This window comes from Lagenorhynchus albirostris, chromosome 1 (assembly GCF_949774975.1).
Source record: "Lagenorhynchus albirostris chromosome 1, mLagAlb1.1, whole genome shotgun sequence".
Lineage (NCBI taxonomy): Eukaryota > Metazoa > Chordata > Mammalia > Artiodactyla > Delphinidae > Lagenorhynchus > Lagenorhynchus albirostris.
The window spans coordinates 75,771,224-75,789,151 of record NC_083095.1 but is presented as its reverse complement, the minus strand read 5'-3'; the positions used below and the strand labels follow the sequence as shown (position 1 = coordinate 75,789,151).

Here is a 17,928-nt window from a genome sequence, read left to right as displayed (position 1 = left end):
TTATCCATGTTTTATGAAGGTTCATGATTTCAATTTTTGCATTTAGACCCTTGATTAAACTAGAAATTGTTTTTGTTAAAAAGTAATGCAAGAAATCCAATTTTATTTATTTCTTCCTAAATGTGTAGCCAGTTGTCCTAACTTAATTTATTAAATAATCTTTCTTTCCATTGATTTTAATTTTTAATTTTTTATTTATTTATTTATTTTGGCTGCACCACACGGCTTGCAGATCTTAGTTCCCAGACCAGGGATTGAACCTGGGCCCTCGGAAGTGACAGTGCAGAGTCCTAACCACTGGACCACCAGGGAATTCCCTCCACTGATAAATGGCCTTTTAACTCATATACTAACTTCTCATAACAACTATTTGAATCCTCTTCTAGACTCTATTATCTTTTACTAATCTCTTATTTTTTCTCTAATTTTAAACTCTTAGTAGTTATTATTTCAGAATGTACTCTAATGTCTGTTAAATCTAGCTTTTGCCTCATTCTCCTTTTCAAAAATGTCTTGGCTATTCTCACATGTAAACATACCCCAGAAGAACCGAAGTCTCAGTTTATCAAGGTATTGAATGCATATTAAGGAAGAGGGGATATAAAAAAATAAATAAAATAAAATTCAAATCAAAAGAATAAAAGGAGGAGGGGAGACATTTATAAAGTACTGATAGCTAGTGAGGCACCTGAGGTTTGTTTAGTCCAAACTTCCATTTTTCAAATAAAGAATTTACACATAGCTAAGTAACCTGGCCAGGCCCATTAGAGCTACTTAGAAGTACCACGGGTCTCCTGAATCATTAACAACACATTCTTTCCATGGTTGGAAACTAGAGCCAAAGATGGTACCATAAGGCAACAGAGATAGAGGACTAAAGTTCTTCTGGTCCAGCTTCTTTTATTCTCTTCCCAATGTTTCTCATCTTCAAAAGGTAGCAAAAACATTGTACCTTAAACACCCCAGTTCTCAGCACCAAAACCCTGAAGTTTTGGCAAGAATTGAAAACCCTGAAGTTTTGAAAGAAGTAAGGCAAAAGGGGGATAGCTGGACAGTTCTAAGAGAAACCAAAGTATTGCCATACCCAAAACAACAATCTTGCAGCATAATTTCATATTTGCTTAGTCTTTGAAACACTGGAATTTGAGAAAATGAATATTGCTTTTTTATAGTAATATGCTTTTTGCCTAAAAAAAATTCAAATTTAAAAGACATGACCATGACCAGATCTTGCCTCTTCTACTTTTTAGGACTACCTCTGGTTTAGAAAAACTGGTGAAATGTGCATAGGCTTATCGTCTCTCAGTATCTATTCTTGGTCTGTCTGTCAGAAGTAAAACATGATTTTTCTCAGTAAGTTCTTCAGGGCTCCTTTTACCTGAATGCTGCTTTCTTCATCTTCCCGGGGTGATTGTGCAGGCATGACTTCCACATCTGAATTATCAGATGAGGTATTACGCTTTCTCTTCTTACCCACCACAGGAGTGATGGTGCTAAAAAGGAAAAACCAAATTCAGTTACAGTGAAGGCAAGGAAAATTTAGGAGTAAGAAAATATAATTAATCTAAACCATCACGTACAAAGTCTCCAGGCATAAGTGTCTAGATCTTCAGTCTGTGGGACACACAGCTATTGAGCAGCGTGTTTGAAAAAAGAAGACATTAGGGTTTCTAAAATACCAGCTGACCTTTACACCAGATCTGACAAATCTCTGTTACCACTGTATTCACAAATACCTGAAGAAAGGTAGAATAACACAGCAGAATGAATTCTTGACTAAGAATTACAAGGCCTTGTTTTAGTTCCAGTTCTGTCACTAGCTGGGCATTAGTTTCGTAAGTAGCAAACACTGATGATAACATCTGGCCTGACAGCTGTTGAGGATCAAGTAAGATACCAGATATGAAACTTGCTTTTTAAAGCTGAAAAATCCTGTACAGATATGAAGCATTATTATAATTACACCACAAAGCCTGAAGAATCTCAGGGAGTGGAAGCTAGAGAGAAAGGAGTGAAGCTCCAAGACACGGAAGGAATTCTTGTCAATTGTGACAAGAATTATGTGGCAAGCCATGGTTCTGTCAAGACTGCTTAAGGCTGACAGTGGCTGCTGAAATCTCCCCCAGTTCACAGATGAAATGTAAGAACAGGGCAGCTATGTCTACAGCAGCTCTCTTTTACTGGTGTGGGTGGTAGGAGGCTAGTGAGAAGTCTTCCACACAATGGTGATACAAAATCGGGAAGAATATAGAAAAACACAGGCACAGCTTTTAAATGTAACCCCTAACACAAGACTGGCTATCTTTCCCGTGCCTTGGTGTTCACTTGGGACAGAGAAAAGAAAGGCCTTATTATCTTCTAATGATAGAGAGATCACCTTGAGCTTTGTAGCTGCTGAATACAACACGAATTTTAAAATGTATGCACTATCCTCAAATGTCCCGTCAAAAGAGCAAAGGGTGGTACTTACTTTAGCTTACTCTTGCCCTTGGTTTTGGAGGTACCAGATGTTTTGCTCTTCTTTGGCTTTTCTTCCTTGAGCCTCTCCCCACTGCTCTTCTTCCTGCGTTTCTTTTCACCTTCCTCCTCAGGCCGAACGCTAGGCAACTCATCCTCATTCAGGACTCGAGGTATGTTCTGTTCGCCCCGGGCACGGGCCCTAGCAATGGCCTCCGCTACAATCCGATTTGCTTTCTCTTGCTTCTTCTGGTGCTCCAGCCTACGGTTTTCCTCGATTCCCGTCTTGCCCCCCGTATGAGGAGCAGAGCTTGCTGGTGAGGACAGAGCTGCCACTTCACTGGCACTTAGAACTTTAACTACGGAGAGCCCAGAAGAGGCCCCTTGGGAAGAGCCGGCCTACAGAAATAAAGACACTAAAATTTCAACATGCTTGTAGCTGAAAAACCTGAATAAAACAACTCTGAAGCAGGTAGGCTAGAAACGTCAGTTCTCTAATTCCTCAAGAACCAGACTCAGACCAAGTCTTACTGAACCTAGAGACACATTCCCCCCCCTCAAAAAAAAAAAGTGTTTTTTGGTGGGATGCAGATGAGAAAAGGCAAGAACTGTGCCAAATTAACCTTCAATATACTTAAGCCATGCTCCTAATGTCAATACTCATCTCCATAATTCCAGAAAATTTTCAAACAATACAACCAACACTGGTCTCTAGGCTAAAGGTAAAAAAATTCAAATTCTACTCTTGGCCTACCTTCATCTCCCTGGGGGTGAGAGGAAGGACAATCACTTGGCCTCTTTAAGGCTATTTCTTTATGTTTCAAATGAGAGGATATTTCCAGTCATTTTCATTTCACAAGAACATTAAGAAAAGATTGTAAATGAAACGGTTCAAAGACAAATACCAGACAAATCATCTCTGATCCCAAACCCAATAATAACCCTCAAATCTTTTCATGATGTAATTACAACAAGGTTTCCACGGGTGAAGGAACTAAAAGTCTGCATGTCACTTCAGAGGTATGAACCTAGACTGGCCCCACGTTCAACAGTGAGTGACTGCCGAGGGGAACAGCCAGGGACTAAGGGATGTGCTTCCCTTCTTCACTATGGAAGTCTCACCTGGGGCTGCAGCACCACCTTGAGCGGTACTGAAAGTCTCTGTCCCGGGCCCTGCCCTGGTCCCATTATCTGAGCCTGCTGCACAGAGGAAAGAGCCACTGGCTGGGCTGAGGATGGCTGCTGGGGCTGTGGCTGCGACGACGGAGGCTGCGGTACAATCTGGATCTTCTGCTGTGGCGGCTGCACCTGCAGCTGGATAGTCACTACTTTGGCCGGCTGCCCCTGGGCATTCTTGGCTTGCGTCAGGGCTGCCAGCTGGTTGCCCTGTAACACTATCTTGCCTGGCAGACTCCCCAGCACGACGTGCCGGTGTCCTTGGGGACCTCCAGACTGTGGCTGCTGGAGGACCAGCGTGATGCGTTTCGATTCACCCTAGAGTGAAGAAAGGAAATTGCAAGAGAGGTAGAACATTAAAGAATGGCAGACCCCTTAACGTTCACACCAGTTTTCCTCATCCTAGAGTTACAACAGCTGAGGGTCAGAAAGCACAGTATAATTCCTTCTGTTCATCCTCCTGTCTTTCCTGATAAGATCTTTTCTATATAACCTCTGCCCAGCGGGTATCAAGCCTGTTCTTGAAAAACTGTTGGGAGGCTCGCTCTATTTCTATGGCAGTCATTCCATTTTCTGGAAATCTATTAGAACAAAAGTCTATACTGAACTGAAATCCACCTCCTTATAGCTTCTCTCCACCAATGCTACTTATCTTAATACTGTCTTCCCCTCCCCCCAAACTCTTCTGGCCCTTGATTCAGAGACTAGAGCCTCTATTTTCTTATACTAGAAACTAGCCTTTTCACTGGGCAAAGTCAGAGGAGGACAATCTTAGTAATAAGAACAGGGGAGAGATACACATAGCTTCCGTAAGTCTTGCAAAAAATAAATGTAGTTTTCCAAAAATGATTCTTGGTCCCATTGCATCCTATATTACTCATATAACTTTATATCATACATTATTATGAGTTCTTGTTTAAGGTCTGTTTTTCCTGGCAGACTGTGAGCTCTGTAAGGACAGGGACTGTGTCTATCTTGTTCAGCACCAGCTAGGCACAGTGTGAATATGTAGTAAGAGCTCAAAAAAATACATTAACACTAACTGCTTCCACCTAGTAAGTGATAAATACAATGCTGTCAATACTAACTGATAAAAAGTAAAGATGGAATTTAAACAGGATTTCCTAGAGACAGCTCTCCTGTGCTTGCTCTCACACAGTTGCTGGGCCCTCTACTAAACCAAAATTCACCTCCCCCTTTCACTCAAGTCACCTGGGTAGGTGTAGAGGTCAGTGTAACTGCAGGCTTCAGTGGGGGCCCTGTGGCCCCAGGGTTTCCAGCAGGAGCTGAACCCTTAACTGGCTGTAGGACCAGCTGCTTTACTGGTCGGCTGGGCTGGACAATGCGCTGAACAGTAGCCTGGTTCCCAGGGACCTTGGCGGCCAACACTGTATTACCAGAGACAATGGAAACACCAGGTCGAAGGGGAGTGCCGGTTAGCACTTTGGTAAAAGTGACTTTTCCACCATTGGCTGTGCCAGCCACGAGGGGCTGAGCTGTGCTGGTGATACCTTGGGCCTGAATTTGTGCCACATGGGCACCAGTGACTGAGGAGCTGGGTGGGGCCTTAAGGATAACAATCTTAGGGGCTGACTGAGGTGGCTGCCCTCCAGCACTACTGGAGGGAACAGCTGTGGCAGAGACACCCATGAAAGGATTCCCTTGGCTCAGGATCTCCTGGCTCTTGGAGACCTGCAAAAGTCCTGACGTTGGCGTCGGTGTCTGTAAGACAGGTGGGGCTGGCTGCTCTTGGCTGACGGGCTGAGTGGTATAATCATGCAAGGTTAAAGATTCTGGAGCTGGAGCTGTCGATTCTTTGGGAAGTTCTGTGGGGGCTGTTTCCTCTGGTGGGGGGACCAAGTCACTTGCTGATGAATTCCCCACATCACCACCTCCACCATCCTGGTTCATCTGATCCAAGGAGTCCAGAGAGCTTGGCAGTCCAAGGGCTTCCTCAATAGGGTCTTGTGTAACCTGATTGAAGCTGTCATCAGTAAGAGAGTCCAGGCCAAATAAATTTGGGTCATCAAACAGATCCATGATGGGGTCTGCCATCTTGGGAAAGCAATGGGGGTTACTTCCCCAAGGTTTAGGGAGGGAAGGGGAGGGGGGGTAATGGCTCTCCCCTCCCCTCCCCTATTAAGAAAAAAATGTACACAATGGAAGAGGACTACTCTTCAGGTAAAGAGGCAAGAAACAAGTGCATGTCAGATTGTCCTGACCTTCATGGAGCAAGATGGCTAGGTCTTCAGAGGAAGATGGTGGAACTCCTGTTGTAGGAAGACAAATGACAAATAAGCAAAGTAGGTGACCTCAGGGAAAATTTCTAGCCTTAATATCAAATAGCATCAAAATAATAAGAGAAGAGGGAAATGTGAGGTAATCTGAGGACAGAGACACAGCGGAAAGAACATCCACATTTCTGCTTTAAAACTAAAACTAAAAAAGAAAAAAAGACACAATCCAACGCCCTTTTGGGGCTCTTACACACTTTGAAGCTTCTGTCTGTCAAGATCATTCAGCTATCTCTGTCCATTTCTTTTAATAATTATCATTCTTAGGTAGAGATCAGGAAATTTAACATTCATTCACCTTCTATTTCAGGTTCGTAAGTTGACAGAACTTAACAATATACCAGCAATACTTCAGTGAATATAGCTAAAGCCTTCTGGATATACTGTATTTTGTAAGTTTCCCTTGTATTTTAGATACTTTTACTTACTACTGGCAAAAATAACCACCTTTAACCAAGCTTATAGTATAATCTTACCCAGGAAGTTTCACAAACTTCATTCTACCTAACCTATCAATGAATCGATACGTAGTGTTTCTGTTATGACGTCCCCTCCCCACTTTCTCATATTTAAGATCAAAAACTTCCTTTGCAAGAGATTCAAAGAATTCTACAATTTCATTCTAGTTTACATTCCCAACTTTCAGTCTCATCACTTCCTATGCTCTCATCACTTCCCATATATACCCTACATTCCAGTCCAACTAGAAAATACAGTTCCCTTAATGACATTCCTATCTGCATGACTTTGCCTATTATGCTGTAGTTTCTTCCTGGAACATCCCCACCACGCTCCTCCCAAACTTCTCTTCCAGCTAAAATTTCTGACACCCTCAAAGGTCTTCTGCTCCACAAGGTGAGCCCTGAACCTCCATAAGGTGAGCAATTTTTGATGACTTGGTCCGTTCACCTTCTTTAAATATCCACAGTGTTGTCTGCACCTTATTTAAAGCACTTATATTTAACATTTTATTAAAATGGTAAGTTTCTTGTCCATTTCCTCTGAAGGCCCAAAAGGTTCTTTTGTGCAAATTATAAAAAGCTGCCTACTCAAGATACTTGTTTGCCATCTGCTGGAAAACTGTCATACTAAACATATTATCTATGATGATAGTGAACACCTGCAATGCACACCTTGCACAACCCTGCATGGTGGCCCAGCTCCTCTTTCCCCAAGAAAGAAGAGTTTCTGAATGGTGGGGACCACGTCTTATTCATCTGTGGATCCCTAAATAACCAGAAGAATATCACATACACAATAGCTACTCAAAAAAAATTTAATGAATTAAAGTATTTGCTTGCATTGTCTGGAATGAACCATTCAGTCCTTAGAGAAACTAACTGTTATTCCCTGATTCCAAGATGAGACAGCAGAATACTTCCTATCTTGAAAAACTGTCCTACAAATAACTGAAATTATGTTTACTAAATCCACATCTGGGGCTTTAAGTTCATAAAATGCTGGGAAAAGGAAAAACTAAGACAAGGAATTATAAGTACATCACCACCTAACTAAACTATATGAAAGTGTAGTATCTGCTCTTTGTATATGATATCAATATTTGTCAATCCAGAAAAGCCTTGCTTGATAACACCATTTCTCCTAACTTTTAGAAGATATCAGAGGAGAAATTTGTCACTGACACAGTACAGACTTGACTGAAGAAGGCTCTTCCACACAACCCCCAAACTTTTTTTCCCCTTTCCTTAACCCATTCCAGTTATCCTTGTAAAACAATATAATGTGGGTAAGTAGCCCAGAAAATCAGACATAGATAAGAGACTCATCAGTAGTTGGCACATCAGTCAAAATTACAAAGCATACATGGCATCTCCACCAATGTTAAACAAGATCTTCCTAGCTTCAGTAATTGTATACCCTTCACATCTCAACCAGGGTCCGTATCACTTCCCACTCCTGGTTAAACTATTCCACTAGCTCATTCCAGCCTCTCCTATCTAACACCTGCCCCAAAGTAACTCAAAATGGTGATCTGAAGAGTTATGGATAGGACTTCCCTGGTGGCACAGTGGTTAAGAATCCGCCTGCCAATGCAGGAGACACGGGTGCGAGCCCTGGTCCGGGAAGATTCCACATGCTGCGGAGCAACTAAGCCCATGTGCCACAATTACTGAGCCTGTGCTCTAGAGCCCGTGAGCCACAACCACTGAGCCCGTGTGCCACAACTATTGAAGCCCACACACCTAGAGCCTGTGCTCCGCAACAAGAGAAGCCACCGCAATGAAGAGTAGCCCCCGCTCGCCACAACTAGAGAAGAGCCTGCATGCAGCAACGAAGACCCAATGCAGCCATAAATAAATAATTTTTTAAAGTTATGGGTATTTCTTAATTTAATGAAAATCTACTCAATAATTTTATCAATTTTCTCAACACTACCATCAGCTGTTTTCTAGTTATGCCCTACTTTGCCACCTATTATCTTTCACCTCCTATTCACTGTCAGAGAAGTTACACTAAATATCTAACAGTTAAATGTCACAAAAAAACTACAGTGAGGGCTTCCCTGGTGGCGCAGTGGTTGAGAGTCCACCTGCCGATGCAGGGGACACGGGTTCGTGCCCCGGTCCGGGAGGATCCTACATGCCGCGGAGCGGCTGGGTCCGTGAGCCATGGCCGCTGAGCCTGCGCATCCGGAGCCTGTGCTCCGCAACGGGAGAGGCCACAACAGTGAGAAGCGTGCGTACCGCAAAAAAATAAAAACTAAAAATATAAAAACTACAGTGAAAGTTTGCACTAACTAAAAGTTTATGCTGATAATAGTTTATAACCTGCCTTTTCTTCCATGGGGTATTTTGTCCTTTCCAGGACTCCTTGCTATTTATTCACCCAAATGCTCTTCCTTCCCTCCCTCCACAACAGCCCAACGTCAGAGAGAGAGAGAGATCTCATTTTTTAATGGGAGAAACGAGGCTAATAGCTTCTGAAATATTTCCTTACTTCCATATGACTCAAGTATAAGTTTTTAAAGGTCAATGCACTTATCATTTATCTCCCTTCCCAATTTTTGGACCAAATTTCTGCTTCTCCTGGGTCAGTCGGGGCCCAATAATTTAAAAACCACAGCATCAAGTCACACTACTTCTCAGTCCCATCCCATCAACTCACCTCTACTGACCTAATTCATCTTGTACAATTTTTTTAATCCTAGTCTCCAGCTTCTTTTTTAACTCATATCTTTAAGTTGTCCTTGACTCTCAAAAGAATAAACCTTCTCCAAACATATCTCCAACTTTCTTCACCCCTCCTTCTGTTCCTACTTATGGGTTATCCTGGCTATACCCATGTCTGGCCTACTCTACCAAGTTCATCTACCCCATGGTAGATGAGCTTGGTAGAATTCTCTTTCCATGGTTCAAACCCTGGTAATAAAAATAAACAGATGTTGGACTTCCCTGGTGGCACAATGGTTAGGAATCCCCCTGCCAATGTAGGGGACACGGGTTCGAGCCCTGGTCCGGGAAGATACCACATGCCACGGAACAACTGAGCCGGTGCGCCACAACTACTGAGTCTGCACTCTAGAGACCGTGAGCCACAACTACTGAAGCCCGTGTGCCTAAAGCTTGTGCTCCGGAACAAGAGAAGCCACCTCAACGTGAAGTAGTCCCTGCTCACTGCAACTAGAGAAAGCCTGTGTGCAGCAACGAAGACCCAATGCAGCCAAATATAAATAAATAAATAAATTTATTAAATAAATAGATGTTAAGCACTCAAATATACAAAACCCTTAATATATCCCTAAGTAAAGCAACTGCCTAGATAAAGAAATCATAGCAAACTTTAATCATATTGAGAATGAAAGGCCAGTCTTCACCTACCACTGCCCCAAAGAGGAGCATATGTATATGCTCAAAAGGAAAGACAGAGAGCTTGATGGTTGCACTTAATCACTTTCCATAATTCCAAACTAATGAGTAGACTAACGACAGAAAATCTTGGGGGGGAGGGAGGGAGAGGGGGAGAAGTAGAACTAACTAGTAAGTTAAGGTTAAAATCCAAGGCCACCCATCTAAAACTTCCAAATAACAAGCCAGAGGAATTCTTTATATAAAGCCCTTCATCTCATCGTCTTCTTTAAGGAGAAACTACTCCCTTCCCTTGAAATAAATATAAACTGATGTTTTTTTGCAGCTTTATCATCTTTAATGTAGTTCTTCTGGGTTTTCTTAGAAACCTAGAGTCCCAACTCTCCTGTTCTTATTTTAACGTGTCTCCCTACCCTTGCCCATTTCAATAACAACTTGTGGGTCCAATCATAAAAGACTTAGTTTTAATTCTACTCTATACTTTTCCATCTCAATCTCCCCATACCTTTCAACAAAGCAGTGATTCTCAACTGGGAGATGGAAGGTATGCAAACTTTGAAAATGTGCATTCGGTGTTATAATTTTATATTTGTCAAATGGAAAAGGAAAACATCTCATTGTTTAGGTTATTTATATTCAATAAAACTGGACAACATGGGTAGGGGTGGGGGGCAGAAAAAGAAGTATGCCTGGTTTGGAAGGATTATCGACATCTCTGTGATGGGGTAAGATTTCTTATGGTCTCTCAAAAGGGAGTTTATCATATTCTTTATGACGGATGAGAAACACTGCAACAGAAATTAGTCCAGCTGTCTAAGACATAAAATTATATAAACTGAACTACAGACATCCATTCTCCCTTTACAGATTTCTCTGTACTATCCATCCTCTTAGAAGATAACAGATGAATGCCATATTGACAAAAACTGATCTTTTCTGGGGGGTTAATATGCACTTTTAGAAAGTAGCAGCCATGCCCACTTAACCTCTAACTGCTCAAAGAACAAACTATTTTACTTCAAAGTATTAATCTTGTTATTGGAAACTGTATCCTTTCAAGAGGATCAGCATAGGCAGGCAGGCAGACATAAACACGATATGGAAACAAGATGGGTAGAAGCAGTCTGAAGAAACCCCTTGAAAATAAAATAAATCAGAAGGCTTAAAATTAAAATCACCAACATAATTTTAAAAGAGGAGGATTTAAAAACTGTATCATGGAGACATTTGTGAAACCCAAAGGGTCTCAAATCTTATAAAGAAATGGGAAATAAACATCCAAGGTGAACAGAATCACAATTTAGGGTCAGCAAAGGATCAGGATGGAGGGACACAGACCATAAGAAATAGAGCTATTAACTTGGAGCCACTCAGGAGATTCTCCTCACGAAGGTCGAGATCCTAGGCCATTTTCTCTATCTTCACCATTCTCAATTCCAAATGTGTGGCTACTCTGTTTTTGTTTTCCCAATTACAGAAAAAAGCACTCAAACCTCAGTCAGGAGTATGGACATTTGGGGCAAACATGGCTGGTAAAGTGAGTCCTTCTGAATAAACAGGGAAAGCAAAATAGGCAACTATGAATGTTAAAAGCATGTTCGTATGTTCAAGGGGTAAAGGAGAAACTACAGAAATTATATGTACTCATGTGGAAGGGAAGGGGCAAGGTAAGGAAGTGCGGGGTTGACGGAGAGGGAGACGCGACTGGGGGCGGGGGTGGCGGGGACCCGGGTACAGTACCTGCTCATACTGCCAGGGCTGGTGCCAGTAAGGCCCACACAGCAGAGGAGGGCGATGTCGGGCAACTGGAGCCCCCAAAATGGAGGTGAGGTACATGCTCTTGAGGGAGTGAGCTAGCGGGGTGCCCTCCAGGGTGGGGATGGCCAAGACGGGAAGATGCGGGGTGGGGGGGTGTGGATGCCCGGGTGGGAGCAATGTGAGGGTGGAAGCTACAGGCGGGAAGGCCCGACTAGCCCTTAAGTAGAAAAAGAGCTGTGCCTCACCCCAGCAAGGTAAGAGAGGTGCCTTTACCTGTAGCGGCCGTGGGGGGCCGGTTCGCCCCTCTCGCTGTCTCTCCAGCACCAGTTCCCCCTCCTCCAGCGCAGCCTAACTTCATGTTCCTGCCCGCCCCGCGTCCTCATTGGCGAAACTCCACTGCCACTCACCACAGGGGCAAACACACAAAACAGCGCAGTGGGCGGGACTAGACAGAGCTTCCCCCTCCCCCGCCACCGCGGGGTTAGGTTGAGAGCGCACGGAGAGGCCTATCCGGTTTCCAGGGCCGAGGCGAAGCCTGCAGCTTGCTTGAAAAAAAAAAAGGAGCCTGGCCAGCAGAACCGTCTCAAGCTGCGGGAAACTAGTCCTGGCGATTAAATTCCCCCACCACCTACACTGTTTTCTGCACACCAAAGAGCGTAAACTCGGGAGGGAGGGTTCCACACTAGGCCAACTCCGCCTCCCTCTGAATCCTCTGCCTTCTAGCAGCACTGTCAACTCCTCTGCTGTAGTGACTGCACCTTCTCCCACGACCCATTAAAAGGGGCCAAATCTTCCGTCCATCATGGGAGTGAGTCAGCCCAATTGCTGGAACATGGGGCCTTTTACTCTTAAAAGATAAAGCGCTCTCTCTGCCACAAGCCAAACTGCATTCTTGATAGCAATGAAAAACAGCCATGAGACGTGTAGAGGAAACTCTTAAGTAGCTCTGAAGTTCAGTCTTGCTAAAGTGTAAATCACAAAGAAGAAATCAGAGGGAGATAAGATTGAAGGTATAGGTAAGGGCCACACCCTTCAAGGAAAGAGCCTTGAACGCCATGTTAAAGCATTTTCTTCTAGGTGGATGAGGAGCCACTGAAACATGGAACGACATAATCAGAAATGCATTTTAGTTGGCTAACTCTTGCTGTTTGATAGAGAATAGATTTGGGGGCTGATGTAACAGAGGACACAGAAGTAGTCAGGGGGCTGCTGTGGTAGTCCAGAAAAGAGTTGTATTGTGGATGCTTGCTGATTTTTTTTCCTGCTTCCCCCTTCCTATATTGGGAGAATAGCACAAGGTTAAAAGTCTTCAATGGAAGAGTGGATCTTAATCCCCACTATAGAGCTGGGATGGGTGGGTGGGGGCACTGAAATGAGGGGCAGAGTCCCATCTCCTCTTCCTGTCGGAGAAGAAGTACGCACATGACCTAGCCTAGTCTAAGTGGACACTGCTGTGGAAAACCTTGACTTTGCAGTGGTAATACAAAGATCCAGAACCAACCAGTTAGACAATATTCAGCAATGTCAGACACTGGAATTCTGCAGCATCATAGACTGTTCAGTGCCATGATCCTGGCCACGTTCTCCATGTTTCCAACTTCCCTTGGTTTCAGATCATTTTCTAAACCAGATTCTCTAGCATTCCCACTGATTTTGTGAGCCACACAATATCCTTCGAATATGTTCCGTTCTGCTTAAGTTAGCCAAAAGATGATTTCTGTTGTTTGCAACCAACAAGATGATTAGAGCCTGAATCATAGCAATGTGGTTCAAAAGGTAATGATGGGAAGGAAAGGCCAGAGCGGAATAATACTTAGGGGATAAAAACTGGTAAAACCTAGAGTTTACAGGGAAAGATGAGTTCAGCCATGTTTAGGCTGAGTTACCTATAGCATGTTAAGTAGTGATATTCAATAAAATGTTGGATTATAAATATAAAAGTTGCCTTGGTGACAGAGTTAGCAGTATCAAAATAGTAGTTTTAAGAGTGGAGATTACCCAGGTAATTACTCTGGGTAATCAGAGCTAGTATATGAAACACTGCACCAATACTGTTGGAGAGACAACAGAGAATGTGAGGGGTCTGTGAAGAACTGGATGTCCATTCCAAAGAGAGCAGCTGCTATTCAGCTCTAGTTAAGTGTTGCCATATGGAAACACACATCCAAGATTGAAAGAGAACTTCAGGTTTTTCAAAAGCCAGAAATACAGAGTTTTATGTAAATCTTCTGGGTTTTAAATGCAGACAACTAATTTGTTTTAAACAATATGTGTTAGAAAAAACACTTAGCTGGAAACCCCCAAATTTGAGATTTTCGGTGTAGGGTGAAAAAAGCTAAAGAGGAACCCAAGAGAACATCAGGATTTAAGAATCAGAATAAGCCACACCTACTAAGCAGGTAGAGAAGGCAAAGCTAGAGAAGCAGAGAGTGCAATATCACCGAAGCAAAGACAGTAGAGTGTTGCTGAGGGAAAGAGCGATCAATTGCATTGAACAAAGCAAAAATGTCCAATAACATAAGAACTTTAAAATGTCCATTGGATTTAATGCATCTCTACTTTTCACTGTCAAGCTAAGAGTAACCAGTCCCATATGAGCTTTCATAGTACTTTTGTTAAGTACTCTTTGGGGATAATTATCTTCTACGTCGTATTTTAGTTATATTTGTATGTGGAGGTATGATGAGCTTAAAGTCAGAGGGATCTGGGTTCAAATTTCTGTCCCACTAAGTAAATAAACCTTTCTGAGTCTAGTTCATTCCTCTGTACATAGGGGGCTCAAATTACAGGGCCATTAATGAGGATTAATGAAACATCTCGCACACTTCTTGGTATGTAACCACTATTTCTAGGAGGTACTCAACGAATGTTGCTGGATAGACTATTTAGAAAAAACTTTTTCCCAGTGTCTCTACCTACCTTGGAGATGCTAGGCAGCCTTAGAGGGAATCACCACCCACATGAATGGCCTTCAAAATAATTCATTAATTTCAGCAGGCTAATATCTATTGAGTTTGAATATGCACTGTAGCCCTTGCTTCCTCTACATTAAATCTAATTTACAGCAAACAGGAATAACTATATTTATTTTTATTTTTTTTGCGGTACGCGGGCCTGTCACTGTTGCAGCCTCTCCCGTTGCGGAGCACAGGCTCTGGACACGCAGGCTCAGCGGCCATGGCTCACGGGCCCAGCCGCTCCGCGGCATGTGGGATTTTCCCGGACGGGTGCACGAACCCGCGTCCCCTGCATCGGCAGGCGGACTCTCAACCACTGCGCCACCAGGGAAGCCCCAAGAATAACTATACTTTAGATTCTAGCGTCTAAAGATCATGTTCAACTAACCGGCTTCAGTCAGCCTAACCTGCTATAGATGTTCTAAGTCACTAGCATCCAACTTTGAGTCGTGAGAGACCTAAATTAAAACTCTCAGGGCGCCAAGGAAGGGTCATAAAGATTTCAGAAACACCCCTGCCGCCCAAACACTTTTTTCGAACGGCTTCCAGGACACCACACTTTTCTGATTTTCATTCTACCTCTCTGGCCAATTCTCCTTTGCTATTCTTCTCCTCTACCAGCCTTTAATTGTTGAAGTTCACCAAGGTTTGGTCCTAGGCCTTCTTTATTTTTCATTCTATACTTTCTTTTCAAGAATGTCTAATTCATGTACAAGGTCTCAATTCATTATTTTCTTCAACAAACTATCTATATATTTACGTCTCTCACTTATATCTCTGGGCAAGACGTCTGAACTCCAGGCCTGTTTATTCACTTGCTTACCCAATAGCTCTTCCTGGTAGTCTCTCCAGTCTCCCTGGCTGACCCACTCGTCCAACTCTCCCTATAAGAGGCTTATTACCTCAAGGAGACTGATTCCTTGGTAGTCTCCTCCATCCACACCACCACGCGCGCACACACACAGAGGATAATCATCCTCCAGCATCTCCTATTCAGTCATGACTGTAGAGACCAGAAACTCTCTTCCTTACCACCCCTATCCAATATTTTAAAATCCTACCTTTACCTCCTAAACATCCCTCAAATCCATCCACTTCTGCCCCTACTACCATTCTGGATCAATTTACCATCCTCACTTCCCTGGACTATGGCAATCGCCTTCTAACTGGTTCCCCATCGATTTTGCCTATTTAATTCTTACTTATCCTTCAAAGCTCATTTCAACATCGTCATTTCAAAGAAAAGCTTTCCCTGAGCTCCCAGACAAAAAACAGCCAAACTTGTTGAATGTACATTACGTACCTGGCCCTCTTCTAAACAATGAAAATGCATCAGCAGTTTCAATTTTCTTAAACTTGAAATAACTATATTTTACAGATGAGGAAACTGAGGCACAGAAAGATAAGCAATTTGCCCAACATTCCACGGCTAATGAAAAGTGGTGCCAGATTCAAATTTAGGCAATGCGGCTTCTGAAGTCACATTCTTTTTTTTTTTTTTGCGGTACGCGGGCCTCTCACTGTTGTGGCCTCTCCCGTTGTGGAGCACAGGCTCCGGACGCACAGGCTCAGCGGCCATGGCTCACGGGCCCAGCCGCTCTGCGGCGCACGTGGGATCTTCCCGGACCGGGGCACGAACCCATATCCCCTGCATCGGCAGGCGGACTCTCAACCACTGCGCCACCAGGGAAGCCCTGAAGTCACACTCTTAATCACCCAACTATACTATGGTGTAGACTACATGCCCCTATTACAAATTCTCTTGTAACATCCATAATTTCTCTTTTGTAGTAGCCTGAATAACATTATATAATTCATTGTTTGATATCCATCCTCCCCCACCCCCATATTAGAATGCAAGTTGCACAAGGGCAAGGCCTGTGTATGACTTATTACAATATTTCCTTGGCTTATCAGGTGGTAAAAGGCACTCAGTGTACTTCTGTGAAGGAACGCATTTTCAACTTCCAGCCAAAGGTGTGTGGTAGTGGGGCTGTGGAGGGGTAATGCGGAGCTATCTGACCAAAACCAAGGGCTTCTCCAGACTGCTGAGATAGTAAACAGGCAGTGGCACATTTCCTACCAGAAACATTCAGAAGAGGCATCACAACATCTTAAGCATCTTCACTTTTTAGGACCTGTAGCAGACACAGCTTTCAGGTATAGTACAAGAAGCTGCATCCAATACACATAAAAGACTATTTTCTATAGTGTGGTAATTACTATTGAAAGCAATGAAATTTTAGTTATCTCCTTTAGGCTTGGGACCATAAAGCCTCAGTGGTGACCAATTTGAAACTATGGCAAGAAGTGAATGGATGAAACCATACCCGTATGACTCAAAAATAGGGCATGGATTCATTCTTAAGTCAGCCTCATTGTAGATTTTTTTCCAGTAAAACTCTGGAGTTTTGGTCTAAGTCTGAAGACAGAATGTAAGAACCTAATTTTTAACGATCACTGGGGTCAAGTTAGACTGGATCTGGAGAAGTTCCTCTTCACTGGCACATGTTCACCAAGGTGAAAATAATAGTCTAGGTTCTAGATGAGGAATATCTAACTGGATTAATAGATCTACCTTGTGTGACACCACTTTTGGACATCCAGCGTAAATAATGATATACATAATTTTATTTTACTGAGGTAATACTGGTTTATAATGTTACATACATTTCATGTGTACAACATTATTTTTCTACTTCTGTATACACTACAGCGTGCTCACCACCACAAAGTTACTTTCCATCCATTGCCATACAGTTGATCCCCTTTGCCCATTTTGCCCTCCCGCCATAATATATATATTTTAGGTAACAGAGTCCTGTTCCTCTTTATGCTCTCCCACACCACCCTCGCATGCCCTACTTTAATTGGGCCAAGTATACATATATTTTTTCAGCCTAACAGAAAAATATAAATATTTACTTACTTTTTTGGGGGGGGGCACGCTGCATGGCTTGCACAATGTTCCCCGACCAGGGATTGAACCTGGGCCGCAGCAGTGAAAACCGGGAATCCTAACCACTAGGCCACTAGGGAACTCTTAATTATTTATGAGGGATTGTTTTCACTGCAACATTTATGCTAAAAAATGTATGTGTGGCTGGGGGGAGAAACACTGTTATTATCACACTTGTGCCTCTAGGCACAAAAAGTGACTCAGCGACATGGGACTGATGAAAATTCAGTTGGCTAGTTTGACTTGCATTGGCTAAAAAATTGAGTTATTTGCAAGACTGACCAAGTGATTTTCCTCTGTAGAGCTTGAAATATTTCACATAATCTTATCTTCAAAATAACTAAGTTAAATAAAAGAAACTATTCCTTTTTTTTTTTTCCTTTTAACAGACAGAAATACAAAGACAAAAAGAAATTTTACATTCTCAAGGTTCTACAACTGCTAAAGACACAGCTTTAACAGGCTATGGAATGCCTACTCGCCTAATGCTGTGGTCAAAG

At 42.9% G+C, this 17,928-nt stretch overlaps 1 protein-coding gene and 1 non-coding gene across 5 annotated transcripts in view; both read right to left on the bottom strand.

Moving 5' to 3' along the window:
* Positions 1-5,876, bottom strand: part of CHD8 (chromodomain helicase DNA binding protein 8) — a 38,769-nt gene extending 32,893 nt beyond the window's left edge. The window contains exons 1-4 of one of the 4 annotated variants that reach the window (XM_060146300.1): positions 5,856-5,876; positions 3,580-3,951; positions 2,471-2,856; positions 1,379-1,493 (exon numbers count right to left, since the gene is read on the bottom strand). In XM_060146300.1, coding sequence (XP_060002283.1) covers positions 1,379-1,493; positions 2,471-2,856; positions 3,580-3,951; positions 5,856-5,861 — 879 coding nt within the window. In that variant the 5' untranslated portion in view covers positions 5,862-5,876. Of the gene's footprint in view, positions 1-1,378; positions 1,494-2,470; positions 2,857-3,579; positions 3,952-4,845; positions 5,782-5,855 lie in introns of those variants that run through there. The other 3 variants (XM_060146294.1, XM_060146285.1, XM_060146289.1) reach the window with 3 other exon arrangements.
* Positions 240-312, bottom strand: TRNAD-GUC (transfer RNA aspartic acid (anticodon GUC)). The gene has a single exon. It is a non-coding gene; the product is annotated as a tRNA-Asp (tRNA).
* Positions 5,877-17,928: the final 12,052 nt, after the last annotated feature.